The following is a 16,244-nucleotide window of genomic DNA, read 5'->3' as shown; positions in this document are numbered from 1 at the left end:
ACTGCCTAAGTCGTTGACTGACACATTGCGATAGTAGGAAATGAATGGTAGCAGGTCTAACGTCTGACATGACACGATCTCCTTCGGCAGCAGAACCCGGATCATGTATAAATAATGGTCATCCCTTCTATGGGAGGGCTCTCTCTTAATTTCGATTGTTCTTATTATTCTTCAGAGTTGTTCTTATCACTAGAAAATTGTTCATTGACTTTGGCATCGGAGTGACTTGGATGTCGCTGAAGCCCTTTCTTCTCAGTTGCAGGTAGCAGGAGCTTGGTTATTGCGGAAGTGTTCGAGCTGCGAAATACGACATCAACAAGTGTAATGAACAGGAGAAGTTAATATGTTCAAATTAAACCTTGTCTAATCCGTTTATGCATTGCTTGCGGGAAGAGCATATATACAGTTTTACTACTGCTGATCAGTCTCCAATCGAGGTTTAGACAATATTTAGGTACCCTCGCCCTACTTTGAAGATCAACTGCAACGAACGTACGTATAAATTAGAGAGGAAGATAATATATATATATATATATATATATATATAATATCGGGGAAAATGGATATAATAATTGGCAAAGCAACTTGATTTCTTCCTATATATATATAAAATTGATCCCATGCATGCAACGCGCGTCAGATATTCTAATCTATTTTATTTTTCTACTTGCTCATGATCTCCTTATTACTTTCAGTCTGAAAGCGTGCAGTACGTATTGGAGCTCTTCGATCGATCGATCCTAGCTAGCTAGAGCTAGCTTATTTATTTCAGGAGCATATATATGCTAGTTTCGATTCTATAAAATTTATATGATATCTTCGTAGAAATGCTTCGTAAAAGCATCCATATGAGCTCTTTGCAGGCACAACATCACAATCAAAGATCCATCTCCATCAGGGCTATGGAGGACGAGCGAGTCCCCGTCTAAATCGTGCGTTCCCGGCCCCATGTAAATTTCCTTCCCCCACCCAAAATCAAGCCCGTAGATCGGCAGCGTCATCCAGTTCACGACCCCGAGATTTGGGTTCCCATAGAAAGGCGCCTCTTCGGCACGAATGTCTTGGAACCGCGTCAAGTCCGGTTCATTCTTCAGAAATTCCAGAGCCGACTTCACGTACGTATCCGTCACTCTCTCAATCGCTGCTCTTATCCTGCTCGAAGCGTAGCCTAATGGTTTGGACATCAACTCCCCCGCATGACTCGTAGCTGGAATATCCAGCGCTGCATTGCCAAAATACTCTCGAGGCAATGGCGGATGCATGCGGCTCCGTGAATCGACACAAATACCTAATGCCGTAGGCTGTTCGTCTTTGTGTCGACGTGCTTTGCATGCACATCGCCATATGTGTCCTGTCACGATCTCGTATCGGGTGTAAGCACGGCCAGCAGCATCAGTGCTACCGATTACTCGATCCTGATTTCCCATGTTCTTGAGCTTTTCAAGTTGGGTTTTGGAAAGCTTTAGTCTGGCCAAAGTGGTTTTCTTCTTTCGCTCCTCTACATCATCAGACTGCCCGAGCAAGAGCGGTAGTACCGGATGACTATATTCCGAATGGTCGAGGCATATTGGAGCAGCAATCGGGGGATCCCCAGCTTGGAACGCTACTTTTCGATCAAGAAATGGTTCTGCACCTAATGGCTCGCCCCTGGCAAGCCTAGCCCACTCGGAAATGAAGTGCAGGGCGCTTGTTCCGTCAACAACAGCATGTGATATCCTTAGGCCGAGGCTAATGCCCCCACACTTGAATTTAGTGAGTTGAACCAACAACAATGGCAGTTCATGTATTGGAACTGAGCCATAGTCTACAGATGGGATAAGGTACTGATCATATCCAGGAGAGGGAGATAAGTAGCCAATATCATCTAGTTTGGCTTCAGATTCGGCTACATATAATGAAACCCCTTTGGCATTGCAGTCAAGCTCGAGACGGCCACAACCTATCCAGCGCAAACGGCCTGCGAGTGGATAGAAAGGCACTAATGCCTTGCTCAAAGAGTCTCTGAGAGTATTGGCAATGGAGTCGGGTGGTGAAAGCCAGTATAGAGGTGGGCGGTAGAAATAGATTGTGGGAACATGAGTTATGGTGCCGATTTGATCCAATTCTGATAAGGGCAGGGGTCCATTCCTTGTTGGCTCCGCTGGCTTCACTGTGTGGCAATCCTTGAAGCTTACATTAATTAGTACCATTATTTCCTTTTTGAAGATGATCGATCGGTAGTACTTGGAATCTAAATTATGAGATCGATGAAAATTGAAACACACACACACCTATATATATATATATATAATGGTCGTTTTGTATTGTCGCTGTTGGTTTTTTAATTTAAAGCCAAATATATACACAACGTTTCATTCATTTCCCGCAAATGGTGTATGCAGTTCGGGAAAACGAGTGTTTCATGAGTGCGGTTGTTCCTAATTTTAGCACTATCAACATACAGAGGATAATGAATACTGCTAAATACACAAAACAATTATACAAAACAATCTCATAAATTAATTATGTGATTTCCTCTCATCTGTTAGCTAGATTTATTTTATAATAAAAATAATTACCTTTACATTCTGACGAATCACATTAAATCACATAAGTTTATGAGATTATTTTTGTATAATTACTTTGTAACTTTAGTATTTCCCTAACATTAATACATGAATAATGATACTAATCCTAAATATATAAGTCTCGTACGATATGTATTTTCTTATATAAAAAAGTGGACTTCACTTAAAAAGGTATCGAAAAATCTATTCTTTTTAAATTTGATCTACTCTTTTACCAAAAAAAAATTTGTGAAAAACTTGCACACTTTAAATTTATATATAGTATTATTGTCCAGACTCAATATATTATTTAATAAATTATAGAGTTTTGTTACTTATCATTCTTACATACACTATACTTATTTTATTTTGTTTTTTTGTTTTATTTTTCCTAAACTAATTAATTTCTTTTAGAATAATTTTACTTATCATCCCCACATATCATACCTCTTTTATTTATTTTTTCATAATAAGTATGTGGTGTATGGATGATGAATAGAACAACTCAATTAGTTTAACAATGATAAAATTAAAAAAAAAATTAAAATATGTAAAGTGTGTAGTGTGTGATGATGAGTAGCATCCCTCAATAAAAATATGAAACTAAAAAAAGAATAAGTCTACTTGTCATTTTCACACACCACTCTTATTTTATTTTATTTTTTCGTTCTTCCTATAACAAGTATGTGGTGTATGGATAATAAGTAGAATAATTTAATTATTTAACAATAATAAAATAAAATAAAAAAATAATTTAAAAATATGTAAAATGTGTGGTATGGGATGAAGAGTAACATCCCTCTTAAAAAAATCATTACAAAATATAACAGTTAGATTTAAAAAAGATGATCATTGCAAAAATATATAAAAATAAGATGAAGAAATAATATTTGGAAAATGGCAAATTTATAATTTTTTATAATTATTTTATAATTCTTTATAAAATGAATGATAGTTTTATAAATTAAATTATATTTAATGGTATAACATAATTATATTAATTAATTATAAAATGAGTTAAAAAAATAGTAAATAGTAATATTTTATTTCTATAAAAGGAAGAAGATCTACTTTTTTTTTTTTTTTTTTTTTTTTTGAATCTGGAAGAAGATCTACTTGAATGCAGCTTTAGGAGGTGCATGCTTCAGCTAAAAATATGGTTAAAATTTGACTATTCCAAAGTGAATGCTTTAGGAGGTTGTTGAAATTTGAATGCAATTTTTCTAATTTAATTACATTTCATACACAGCTCTAGCTTTGTGGGCAGTAATTAAAAACCAATACGGAACTCGCTTGACGTTGGCCGGGTTGGTTCTTTGGTTTCCACTTCCAGAACCGTTTCAACTCTTTGGTTTCCACTTCCAGAACCGTTTGAAAGTTGAAACGTGAAACAATAATTGTCAGCCTCTGTCTCAGGTACGCTTAATACTATCCGACTTTTCAATGAAAAACTGAACTTTTTTCTTCTTATTCTTTTTGGGTTTTGTTTTTTCATGCTTTGGACGTCGATCTTTTTCCTTTTAAACGCTCGAATTCTTTCAGTATCTTGCTCAGCTATGAGTACACAAGATAATATTGTCTCTCGGTACCGTGTTTAGATATGAGTATACGAGATGATATTGTCTTTCGATATCATGCTCAGATATGGAAATGTTAATTATCGCATAAACGCAAATACCCACTTGTTACAGAAGATGTTTTAGAGTCGTTGCAGAAGATAATAATTACCTCAGATATGGATATATATCTTATAAACTTAAAGACCCACTTGTTATGAATGGATCAATGGATTATGGTAATGCGGTGGGGGATTTAATTTCCCGCCGCGAAGTGTTTGATGAATTGTCTGGGAGAGACTGCGTTTCGTTAAATTTGTCATCTTGAGTCTGTGCTTCGTTTTGACTGGTGCGATCCAAAGTGAATATATAAATTTGTGGATTCTGAGTCCTTGAATTCTGACTTGGTAGAATACAGATGCCAAGTGCTTTGTGGTTAAACGCACGTCTAAACATAATGTGTTTGGCAGTACCCAAACAAAATCTTGAAACGCCATCTGTTTCCAATAAATTCATTTTATGGGAACCATTGCCTTTGTTTTGACATATATGTGCACTTCCCTTCAACTTTTCGCTAGATTGTGTTCTTTACTTTACATAATGCAAACCGACATTATCATCTCTCCAAGTGAAAAGGTCCTTATGAATTATCATCTGAATGTCCACTCCGACTTCAATCTGACCCTCCTCTTTTAATTATTTATTTTAGTCATGGCCTTGAGAATGGTGACTGGAAAGTTCAGAAGCAAACTGTTTCCCATGTTCTCTTCTTCTCTACTGCATTCGCATGCCACCAGTTTTGGTTTGTCCTACTCTTTCTCTCTCTCTCTCCATATTTCTTCTACTCAGAACACCTATTCATCCCTTATTCTCTTTTCCCTCTAGGAAAGTGAATATATTGTCCTGATTCTTGAATAACTACTTGCAATGCTAATACATATATATAATGCTCTTTTGAATTATTTTGAGCAATCATTTATTACGTTCTCATTTCAGGATTTAAAGAAGTACATGAAGAAGAAAAAAGTCGCATGGTCGGTAATGTCTTTAGCAATGTTGCTTCAAACTACGATCTCATGAATGACTTGATGAGTGCTGGATTACACAGATTATGGAAGGATAGGTAAATTTCTTGTTCGCGGAATGTTATTTTATTTTTTATTTGAAATGTATTGCTATTGCCTTCACAATGTTGCGTACTGTCTTGCCAACTTGTCAGGCTGGTTTCCAAACTGAATCCATTTCCTGGAATGAAGCATCTGGATGTGGCTGGTGGGACAGGTTGGCATTCCACCGACAATGATTGTGTCTTAAATATATTGATGTTTGTTGTCTGGAAAAACTTGAGAATACTCTAGGTGTGCTATTAAATTAGTCAACAAGTAAAAAGCAGGAGGGAAACATTGAGAGAGAGAGAGAGAGAGAGAGGGAGAGAGGGGGGGGGGGATGGAAGGAGGTAGACGGAGAGGTAAAAAATAAATTGTTAAAATGAAGAGAAATGTTATTTATTTTCATGTAGGAAATTTTTAACATGAAAATGCCTTCCACATGAAAACCCTTATCTGGTATGAAAATGATTTAGTGTACCATACTGCAATCCTCATCTCAAGTTAAAATTCTTGCAGGGGATGTAGCTTTCCGGATCCTGGAAACCATAAACAGTGTCAAACATAGAGCAATGAAAGATGTTCTTGAAGATAATTTGCATGAAGAAACTCGGATATTTGTATGTGACATCAACCCTAACATGCTAAATGTTGGTAAAAAGCGGGCCTTGGAGAGAGGTAAAATAAAAGGAGCTATTAGACTGACATTAGAGGACTTATATGTTCTCACTGGAGGATCACATGTGAAATTAATGTCAGAGTCTTACTATTATTTAAACATATTTTACTGACATTTTTAGGTTCTGGGGAAGAAAAATCCCTGATATGGGTGGAGGGCAATGCAGAAGCCTTAACTTTCGAAGATAATTCAATGGATGGTTACACAATTGCATTTGGGATTAGAAATGTTACACATATAGAGAAAGTTCTTGCTGAAGCCTTTAGGTAAGCTCACACCTTGGTATGGTTTTCTTTTTTCCTTTAAAGCCGGTAAAACATGTGTGGATGCAGCACAAAATACTTTCATGTCAAACAGGTTAAGAGTCTTGTTGAATTGGTTATGATCCCCTGCAGGTGGATGGTGTTTTCGTGTTTTGCCTTCATCATGACCTAAATTATCTCAAAGGGATCAATTAGGTTCTTGACTTTGAAATGTGTTAATCATTTGATTATTACATTTTTTTTTTACATTCCTTAGTCTTTTTGCTCTAAAAATATTTTTTGTTAAATGAGAAGAAACTCGAGTGCATATGGTGTAATACAAGACAATCCCCTAAAGAATTACACTCTTAAGTTTATGACATCTACAAAATCAACAAAAGAAGGAACGGGAACCCTTTAATGGTGACAGGCCATAGATACAAAGAAAGCAAGGAAGAACATTTAAGACTAAATAATTTAGTAGCTTCCAAGTGAAGGTCTTTTTATGCTTACTCAACAAGTAGCAACCCTTGCCAGCTAGACTTCACATCTAACACCTTCTTTGGTATTCCGTATTGAACACCAAAACAAAAAAGGTAAAGGACCATAACTCTTTTGACATGGAGCAACAAGTGATCCACAGATTCATTCGTATCGGAAAAGGACCATAACTCTTCTGACATTGAGAAACAAGTGACCCACAGATTCATTGGTATCTTTATACGTGCAACACCAATTTAGAGAAATAAATTTCCATTTAATAGTATTATCCACCGTTAAGATATCATCTAATTCAGTCGTCCATTTGAAAAATGTGACTTTTTATGCAACTATCTACCACTGTAAATATTTTTCCATGTATTAAAGGATGTAAGTTCAATCCATACAAGATTTTTTTTTTTTTTTATAAGTATCCATACAAGATTATTGAGCATTGAAATGGAGATTACACGGTAAAAAATGGACTGGGTTGGAAGGATTCAAGTGAATTTTGAATCAGGTGGTGGAAGCATATGAAAATCCAAGTTGTGCGGTTTTCAAAGCTGAAATGGCAGCTTTCAAAAGATTATATTGGAGAAGAATTTATTTTTCAAAATACAATTCTTCTGCTCCTGAGGGTTTTGCCACCCCTTTCATCCCAGACTTGATTCATGTGGTGCTTATCTGTAAAGAAACTACATGAAGTACAGAAGAAAGTATTTAGTACCTTTCTTTTGCCTTGAAGGAATTTTGTTCTTCAGATACTTGTCTATCATGCTGGCTTATATGACTTTGTTTATCAGGGTGCTAAAACGAGGAGGAAGATTCCTTTGCCTTGAACTGAGCCATGTGGAAGTTCCTATTTTTAAGGAATTGTGAGTATCTGTATGTCTACTTTGGACAAAAGCTATGTCTGAAAAACTGTATTTGCAGTACTTATCGAAAGAAAAACTAAATTTGTAGCTATTAACAACGTTATGTCAGTACTTTCTCAATTCTCGTTAGTATCATTAGCACCGCACCCCTTAATTTTGAGGAAAGTTATTTGCAATCACCTTTATTGTGTAAAGTTATATCGTAATTGTCTTGTAGTCTGCTGCATCAGTCTCCATCTTAAATTCAGTGGTTCAGTAACAAATTTTTCCTGAGCATTATCATGCTCTCACGAAATACTGACAAGCTTGAAATCACTATTATTCTCAACTTATTTGACAATCCTGGATCCTCGAAATTTTTTCATGAATTTTGCCCATTTCGCATGAGGAACAATTTATTTGTCTCATTCCTGCATCTGCAGTTTCCAGATATATCGTGCACAACGTATTCATATGTAGATGTTCACATTGGAGAACATTATGTTTATTCCATATGAAGATCAAAGTATTTGTGCCATTACTGCATGTACAGTTTTCAGCTGACCCACAATTTTCAGTGTTGAATCTCTCTAACTTTTTTCTCTCCGTACTTTTGAGAAAAAATGTGGTTTCTGCTTGCCGTTGATAATTTTCTGCTTATGGTGGAAATATTCAGTGGTGTTTAGTTTCTGTTTGCCGTTGGTATTTGTCTGCTAATGGTGGAAATAATCAATGGTGTTTAGTTCTTCTTTTGCTTTTTTTTTTTTATTTGTTGTGCTGTGATGGGGTTGAGTAGGAATGTTATCATTGATCAAAAGTGCTTTGAGTTCAAGAAGGTTAATGAAAGATGGTGGAGAATCACGGATAGTAGTTGTCACATTGTGAAATACATTATCATTGATCAAGAGTCCTTGGGATGGTTGGCTATCATGGTGCAGGAAGGTATAGCCTCTGTGGGCTCCTCTGTCTTCCTTAGATCGAGAAGATGTGGGTCTCAGGTCTTGGTGGTGCAGAGACAGAGTAACACGTATGGGAATTTTTTCTCCTTAGCGGAGTTTAGTCAGGAGAAGAGGCGTGGTTTAGTAGTGATTCCGGAAGGGAGGATGGGGGTAGGGTGGAGGAATTTTGGTGGTATGTTGAAGGAACTTGCTGATACATCCTCTGTTTTGGGGGGGAATAACAGAGGAAGTTATCCATGGATGCCTTCTCCTTCGTTGCAAGGGCAGGGGCAGGGGCAGGGGCACCTCGTTACGTACAGGGAGGCTTTGTCTCAAGCGCCAAAAACTATAGAGAGGACAGTAGTGGTGAAGGCGCAACACTGTAATGGAGATGGTAGACGCATGTCAGGGCTGGAAATGGAAACTCTGCTGCACACTTTGGTTGAAATGGAGAAACAAGTGGGTACTTTGCAACTCAGCCTAGTTCAAGTGAAACGGTGCGTGAAGGAGGGGCTGAAGTGGGAGTTGGAATTGGGCCAGGAAAAAGGCCAAGAGGAGGGGCTGCATGCTACTGATGGGCTACATGGGTATAAGGGGAAGGGTTTAGTCTCAGGTGGGCCTCAACCAAGGGCCAATAAAGAGGTTCAGCGGGTTGGGTTCCAAGCCCATACGAGTGGTAGTATGGGGCAACAGGCCCAGGTGATTCCACAGGCCCAGACCCAGCAGTTTCCACTAGGTCAGGCCCAGGTGATGCTTCCCGCTCGGAATCGCAGGGTGTTCAACAAGGTTAATCCGTCGTCGTCGAATGTGCCACAACCCTCATCGTCGGTGGTGGCTCAGAGGCTGATGTCAGTGGTAATGGATTCGCCGGCGAGGTCTGGGGTGTCGGAATGTGAGTAGGGGTCGACGGCAGAGTTGCAGGAATCAGCCTTTAATGATACCGAGAGACCCATTTCTTTGTCGGAGTGTGCACAGAAGCCGGCGTGTGAGCAGGGGTTGACGTCGATGGTGGTAGGCTTGCCGGAGAGGTCTGAGGTGTTGGAGAGTGAACCGGCAGCTTCCAGAGTAACAGTTTCGAGCCGATAGATTTCTGAGAAATGGAGGTATAGTGCCGAGAATAACTTGTTGGCGCCGGAGTCTGCACAGAAGCAGTCATGCATGGTGGTTGGAGGTCCCACTAACCTTTTTGTGCCGTCTGTCACGCCGGAATGTGAGATTTCGAGCCTAGCGAGGGTTTTGGGGTCTCCGAGAAGCTCTTTTCCTCTAGAGATGGGGGTTTTCAATGGAAACAAGCTGGGAGATTGCGGTGGAGGTGATTTTGATAATGGGATGAGGCTTTCTGAAACCTTTGTGACACCTAGTAGTGAATCTAATGCAACTTGTGTTTCAAGTTCAGAGCCAAATTTGCAATTGGCACTGTTTGATAATAATAGTGTTGTTGGGGAGGGGGCTGTTGTAACCCCTCTGTGAACACTTCCTCCCAGTTCTAAATATGGGAGTGGTCCGTCAAATTGGGTTCTTAAGAAGGTAGAGGAGTTACAAGCTATTATTGAGATCTCTTTTGGAGGTTATGAAGAACAATTCAAGACCCTTCTTGTGGCACTTGAAGATAGCCATTCAAAGTCAGCCACTAAGAGGGATAGGGAACTTAAAAAGCTAACTTGTTCCATCAATTACGATGTAAAGGAAGGGAGTGGCGGAAGGGACAGATCGAAAGGGAGGGGCAATATGCTGCTTAAATGAATCCTAAGATTTTTTCTTGGAATGTACGGGGGCTCAATGATCGCAATAAACGCCTTCGTATCAAACAATTACTGCGGATGTGGAAGGGGGATGTGGTGTGTGTTCAAGAAACAAAGTTGCGATTCATTGATAGGAAAATTGTGCAAAGTTTATGGTGGTGCGAAGTATGTGGATTGGACCTATTTGGCCTCCTTGGGAGCCTCAGGTGGAGTGCTACTTATGTGGGATAAAAGAGTGGTTGAAATGATTGAGGAGTGTATTGGATAGTTCTCGGTTGCGACCCGATTTAAAAATGTGGTTGATGGATGGGAATGAGCTTTTGCAGGATCCTATGGTCCTAACATGGATAGGGATAGGAGAAGGTTGTGGATGGAGTTGGCGGGTCTATACTCCTTATGGGATGTCCCGTGGTGCATGGGGGGTGATTTTAATATTATTCGCTTTCCTAGTGAGCGATCAATGCACTGTCGACATTCTATGGCTATGGAAGAATTCAACAAGTTCATCTTTGATCTGGACCTCATGGATTTCCCTCTGGTAGGAGGCGAGTACACTTGGTCAAATGGGCGGGTTTGGTCGAGATTGGATAGATTCCTTGTATCTCCTTCATGGGAAGCTAAATATCCGGAAGTAAGTCAGAAATGACTAGCTCAAGTCAGTTCAGATCATTTTCCTATCATTTTGGATTGTGGGAGTATGCACAAGAGATGCCAATATTTCAAGTTTGAAAACATGTGGCTTTCAGCGGATGGGTTTGTAGAGAAGGTGCGTGCTTGGTGGTCTTCATATCAGTTTATTGGTACTCCAAGTTATATTCTGGCAGGCAAGTTGAAGGCACTGAAACAAGACTTGAAGAAGTGGAATTTGGAGGTTTTTGATCATATTGACAACCAGAAGACTACATTGTTGGAAGAATTGCAAGATTTAAAGGATAAAGAGTTACTAGGAGATAATTCGGAGGAGATGTTGTTGAGGAAGGGCATGGTTATGGCAAATTTGGAGAGGGTTTTGTTGTCAGAAGAGATTTTATGGCGTCAAAAATCTAGGGCTCTTTGGTTGAAAGAAGGTGATAGGTGTACGAAGTTCTTTCACAAAGTGGCTAACTCTCATCGACGCAACAATGCTATCGAATCACTTCAATCTGATTCTCAGGTGATATCTTCTCCTCCCGAGCTAGAAAACCATGTAGTACAGTATTACGAGACCCTTCTCACAGAATCGGTTCCTTGGAGGCCGAAGCTTGATGCTTTGCACTTTGAGGCAATTAACTCGCAGAGTGTGAGTGTTCTGGAGAGACCTTTTGACGAAGAAGAGATTTACAAGGTCATATCGGGCATGGCTAAAGATAAAGCGCCTGGGCCGGATGGTTTTTCGAGGGGTTTTTTTCAAATTTGTTGGGACACTGTGAAAAGGGATGTTATGCAGGTTTTCAGTGAATTTCACTCTTTTCAAAAGTTTGAAAAATCCCTTAATGCGACCTTTATTGCGCTCATTCCCAAGAAACACAGGGCTGTGACTATTGAAGACTTTCGGCCTATAAGTCCGGCGAGGAGCATTTATGAGATTATATCGAAGGTTCTTGCTAACCGGCTTAGGCCAATGTTGGATCATATTATCTCCAAGTCCCAGAATGCTTTTATTCGTGGGAGACAAATTCTGGATTCAGTACTCATTGCAAATGAGTGTTTGGATTACATAATAGGGGAGGGAGGTTCAGGTGTTCTGTGCAAACTTGACATGGAGAAGGCATATGATCATGTGAATTGGGAATTTCTCCTATGCATGCTTGAGAGATGTGGTTTTGGGGATCGGTGGATTGCATGGATGCGTCATTGTATTTCAACTGCCCGTTTCTCAGTTTTGGTTAATGGCACACCTGCTGGTTTTTTTGATAGCTCGCAGGGATTGCGGCAGGGAGATCCTTTATCTCCTCTTCTATTTGTTATAGTTATGGAGGCTTTAAGTAGGATGGTGCAGGCTGCTGTTGGGGGAGGGTTCTTATCGGGTTTTCAGGTGGGCAATGTTGCTGGTGGCTCTATTATCATTTCACACATTCTTTTTGCAGATGATACGTTTAGTTTTTTGTGAAGCAAATAGGAGCCAGATCCAATCTTTACGAGCATTGTTACTCTGTTTTGAAGCAGTGCCAGGGTTAAAGGTGAATTTGGGCAAGTCTGAGATGGTTCCTGTGGGGGCGGTCTCAAATATCCTCAGTTTAGCAAGACTTCTAGATTGTAAGGTGTCCTCTTTCCCTATGAAATATCTGGGCCTTCCGCTGGGAGCAACTTTCAAGAATAGAGCTATATGGGATGGAGTAGTGGAGAAGATAGAGAAAAGGTTGGCTGGAAACAAATGTATCTATCAAAAGGGGGTCGTCTCACTCTAATCAAGAATACTCTCACTAACCTCCCCACTTATTTTTTATCTTTGTTTCTTATGCCTGTAGGGGTGGTGAACAGAACGGAGAAACTTTTTAGGGTGTTCTTATGGGGAGGTATGGGGAGGAGAAGAAATTTCATTTGGTTAGATGGAAGACTGTTTGTGCCTCAGTTGTGAACAGGGGGTTGGGAGTGTGTAACTTGAGAATTTTTAATAAAGCATTATTGGGAAAATGGCTTTGGAGATATCATTTGGAGGGGGGTTCATTGTGGAAGGATATTATTGATGCTAGATATGGTGTCGATTGGGGTGGTTGGTGCTCTAAAGAAGTGAGAGGGGGGTATGGTGTGGGTTTATGGAAGTATATAAGGAAAGGATGGCCATGTTTTGCAAATCAAATTCGCTTTGTAGTTGGTGAGGGCATTCGTATCAGATTTTGGAGAGACGTGTGGTGTGGAGACCACGCTTTGGAAAGGGCTTTTCCGGCCTTATACCGTATTGCAGTGAATAGGGAGACTTCAGTGGCGGACATGCGTTTATTTTCTCATAGTGCGCACCAGTGGAACATTTTTTTAATAGGGATTTGCATGATTGGGAATTACCTATTGTTTCATAATTTTACAACGTACTATATTCCACGGAGTTTCCTATGGCACAGGGAGATAGTTTGAAGTGGAGGTCTAATAACCATAAGTTATGTACAGTTAAGGCGTATTATGGCATCTTGACAACATAACTTGATTTTACGTTGTTCCCCTGGAAGACTATTTGGAGGTCTCGTGTGCCTTCGAAAGTAGCTTTTTTTGTTTGGAGTGCCGCTCTAGGGAAGATATTGACCACGGACAACTTGAGAAAGAGAGGATGTGTATTGTTGGATTGGTGCTACATGTGCAAGAAGAATGGAGAATTTGTGGACCATCTCTTATTACACTGTGAGGTAACAAGAGTGTTATGGGATGAGATCTTTCTAAGGGTTGATGTTGCTTAGGTTATGCCTATGAGGGTGGTGGATTTGTTGGGTTGTTGGTCAAAGATGTAAGGCTGCCATCAAGTGGCAGCAGTGTAAAAGATGATTCCGTTGTGTATTATGTGGTGCACTTGGACGGAAAGGAATGCGCGTTGCTTCGAAGATAAGGAACGTACATCGCTCGAGCTGAAGAATTTTTTTCTCCACACTCTAATGTGTTGGTTTTCCACTATTGTTTTACATGGGGATAGTGTTCAGGATTTCTTGTCTTTAATTTATCATTCTTAGAATGTAATTATGAGTTCTTAGGTATACTTCCTGTGTACAAAGGTTATGCCTATTTCATTCATATATATATCATCTATCTTTTATCGATCAAAAAAAAAAAAAAACAGTTTTTAGATGATGGATTGTACAGGCTATACTAGAATCTCTCTCCCTCTCTCTCTCTCTCTCTCTATCTCATACATTTCCCTTTGCTATTTTCTACGAATTTAGTGCTGCTTGTTTTCTCTTGCAGCTATGATTATTATTCATTCTCCATCATTCCAGCCCTAGGAGAGCTTGTTGCAGGTGATCGTGATTCATATCAATACTTAGTTGAGAGTGTTCGCCGTTTCCCCCCTCAGGTTATTTTTCTTCTGTCTTCTCAAGTACATTTCAGCATCCATTGAAGTTTGATTGAAGTTTAGTGGTACCAAGACAAATATGCTGTCTGATGGAAAATTGCATTAATGCAATGCCGGGTGCTAAATAGCAAGTTAGCAACTATAAGCCTAAACAAAGTCACATCTATGTGCATTTGCATGTCACTAATACCATGCATAAAAATCAAAGAGGAGTCAGAACTAACTGAATAAAGTGGATTGCTTGCATTGTTATGTTCTTTTTTATATCCTCCAAGAAAAGAAGAGTACTTCAATATCACGAAGACAACAAATGTGGAAATTATAGAACATTCTTTGAAGTCATGTTAATTACATTTAAATTGATGCAGGTCTCTTAGAACTTCTGGTTTTAGTTTATGTTGTCTGTCTTTACGTGTCATTCATTCCTGCTGCATCTAAATCCATATTCCTTTATACCCGCTTGACTCCTTTCCATTATTGGAAAGTGAAATACGCACTTTTTTCATTAATGGAAGCTTCCACTCTATGTAATAGATGAAGAAATCTTGATCCACCAATGTAATTTGATGACATTTGGGGAGCTGTATGCAGCTTGATGATTACTTTAGGACTTGCTTAGACCAATTGCATGCTTTCAGTAACCCGGCTTGTTAATGTTATTCAATCTATGCTTTATCAGTGAACTGAAAATTTTTATACGACACTAGCAATAGATGTACTTAAATTTGTGTTTTTGAACTTGTGTGGAAAACAGTGTATAATTATGAAAATCGTATGTCATTAGGGAAAACCCATGTTGCCAAGGGCCCTCAAGAAACATAATTTCTTGGAGCTTTATTGGCAAAAGTTTATTACTTGAGAAGACTTGCAGATTTTTCCAGTTGGATGCATGGCACTGTAATTCTTGTACCATAGAACTGATTTGTTGTTGTTGAGGGATGCAGGAAACATTTGCTTCAATGATTGCTGATGCAGGATTTCAGAAAGTTGAGTACGAAAATCTTGTAGGAGGAGTGGTTTCCATCCATTCAGGGTTGAAGCTTTGACTGTATTATCGTTCTGATGTCCTATATTTCATTGACCCATACATGTTGTATGACTTGCAGAATTTTTGGCATTTAAGTTTTGGCCTTATGCTAATTGAAATCTTGCATAAAGTTTGTTAATTTATGAAATAAAAAAGGACAGACGGATTATCGAAAATGATATAACACAGTATCATCCCACTTTTACTCTCCTGTGTAATGTGTTAATGTGGCATTGCTCATATGTTGTAGATAATGCTGCATCGCCATAATAGAATGAAAGTAAGATAGGAATATATATAGTATATAGTTTTAGAGTAATGTTACATATAGTGTGTAGTGTGTAAGCACTGCGTAATTGTTTTGAAAAATAGAGGGGTCTATTATTAAAAAATTATTATTTTTTCATGTAGGTCTTATATTCACTCATTTTTTTTAAAAGGATTGTGCGATGCTTGTGCACTCCATGACTGTAAATATTATTTTTCATAATTTTAAACTCTTTGAAAAAATAATAAATAATAAATTAATTATTATTATTTTATTTTATAAAACCAGATAAGGGAAAAAAATAAATCCCTTAAAAGATGCAAACTTTCATGTAAAATGGATTTCTTACTGGGAGAGGCTAGGGGCCGGACGGGAGAATTAGGGACTTTTCTCTAATAGAATTTTGACACATAAGCATTCTAAAAGAAAAATAATAAAACCGCACAACATGCAAGTAAAACTTATATTTTCTTTTCTTCCTTCTCTCCCTCTCTTTTCCTGTCATACCCGGGCCCAAGGCCCAAGCCTTTTAAAAATATTTGTGTGTTTCAGTTTCGGAAGACCCCAAGATGTTGACTTTTTTTGGTGAGTTTTCTTTTCCTTTCAATTCAATTTCTCCTCCCATTTTGAGTTCTCCCCACAGTTTTAAATTTCGTACCGTACCGGCTGGTACGGCTGAAATTTTTCGTTTCGGCCGTCCGGCCGGTACAGGTACTATACCTGTTTCGTACCGGCCAAAATACCGGCCGATACCTAAATTTCGGCCTGTACCGGCCTATATTTCGGCCGGTACCGGCCGATATTTCGGCCTGTGTTTTTTTTTTTTTTTT

The 16,244-nt window shown here is 38.9% G+C and overlaps 2 protein-coding genes across 5 annotated transcripts; one reads left to right on the top strand and one right to left on the bottom strand.

Moving 5' to 3' along the window:
• Window positions 1-653: 653 nt before the first annotated feature.
• On the bottom strand, window positions 654-2,258 carry LOC121262938 (spermidine hydroxycinnamoyl transferase). The gene has a single exon (XM_041165646.1). The coding sequence runs from the start codon at window positions 2,187-2,189 to the stop codon at window positions 807-809; it is 1,383 nt and encodes a 460-aa protein (XP_041021580.1). The 5' UTR covers window positions 2,190-2,258; the 3' UTR covers window positions 654-806.
• Window positions 2,259-3,684: 1,426 nt separating this feature from the next.
• On the top strand, window positions 3,685-15,322 carry LOC121263067 (2-methoxy-6-polyprenyl-1,4-benzoquinol methylase, mitochondrial). 4 transcript variants are annotated; one of them, XM_041165851.1, is made up of 10 exons: window positions 3,685-3,705; window positions 3,796-3,962; window positions 4,812-4,904; window positions 5,099-5,225; window positions 5,322-5,383; window positions 5,728-5,886; window positions 6,009-6,153; window positions 7,413-7,484; window positions 14,011-14,119; window positions 15,064-15,322. In XM_041165851.1, exons 3-10 carry the CDS (start codon window positions 4,814-4,816, stop codon window positions 15,163-15,165), a joined length of 867 nt encoding a protein of 288 aa, XP_041021785.1. In that variant the 5' UTR covers window positions 3,685-3,705; window positions 3,796-3,962; window positions 4,812-4,813; the 3' UTR covers window positions 15,166-15,322. The 4 variants fall into 4 exon arrangements, with proteins under 4 accessions (XP_041021785.1, XP_041021788.1, XP_041021784.1 ...); XM_041165850.1 differs by lacking the exon at window positions 3,685-3,705 and having other exon boundaries at window positions 3,780-3,865; window positions 3,898-3,962; XM_041165854.1 differs by lacking the exons at window positions 3,685-3,705; window positions 5,728-5,886 and having other exon boundaries at window positions 3,778-3,865; window positions 3,898-3,962.
• The last annotated feature ends 922 nt before the right edge of the window (window positions 15,323-16,244 follow it).

Source organism: Juglans microcarpa x Juglans regia, chromosome 4S (assembly GCF_004785595.1).
Source record: "Juglans microcarpa x Juglans regia isolate MS1-56 chromosome 4S, Jm3101_v1.0, whole genome shotgun sequence".
Taxonomy (NCBI): domain Eukaryota; kingdom Viridiplantae; phylum Streptophyta; class Magnoliopsida; order Fagales; family Juglandaceae; genus Juglans; species Juglans microcarpa x Juglans regia.
The sequence above is the reverse complement of the archived record's forward strand: the minus strand, read 5'-3'. Positions and strand labels throughout refer to the sequence as shown.

Excerpts from the sequence above, each read along its gene's own strand:
- LOC121263067 (XM_041165851.1), top strand. The coding sequence starts at position 4,814 with ATGGCCTTGAGAATGGTGACTGGAAAGTTCAGAAGCAAACTGTTTCCC. Across the intron at positions 4,905-5,098 it reads TTCGCATGCCACCAGTTTTG|GATTTAAAGAAGTACATGAA; the intron begins GTTTGTCCTACT and ends TTCTCATTTCAG. Across the intron at positions 5,384-5,727 it reads GGATGTGGCTGGTGGGACAG|GGGATGTAGCTTTCCGGATC; the intron begins GTTGGCATTCCA and ends AAATTCTTGCAG.
- LOC121262938 (XM_041165646.1), bottom strand. The coding sequence starts at position 2,189 with ATGGTACTAATTAATGTAAGCTTCAAGGATTGCCACACAGTGAAGCCA.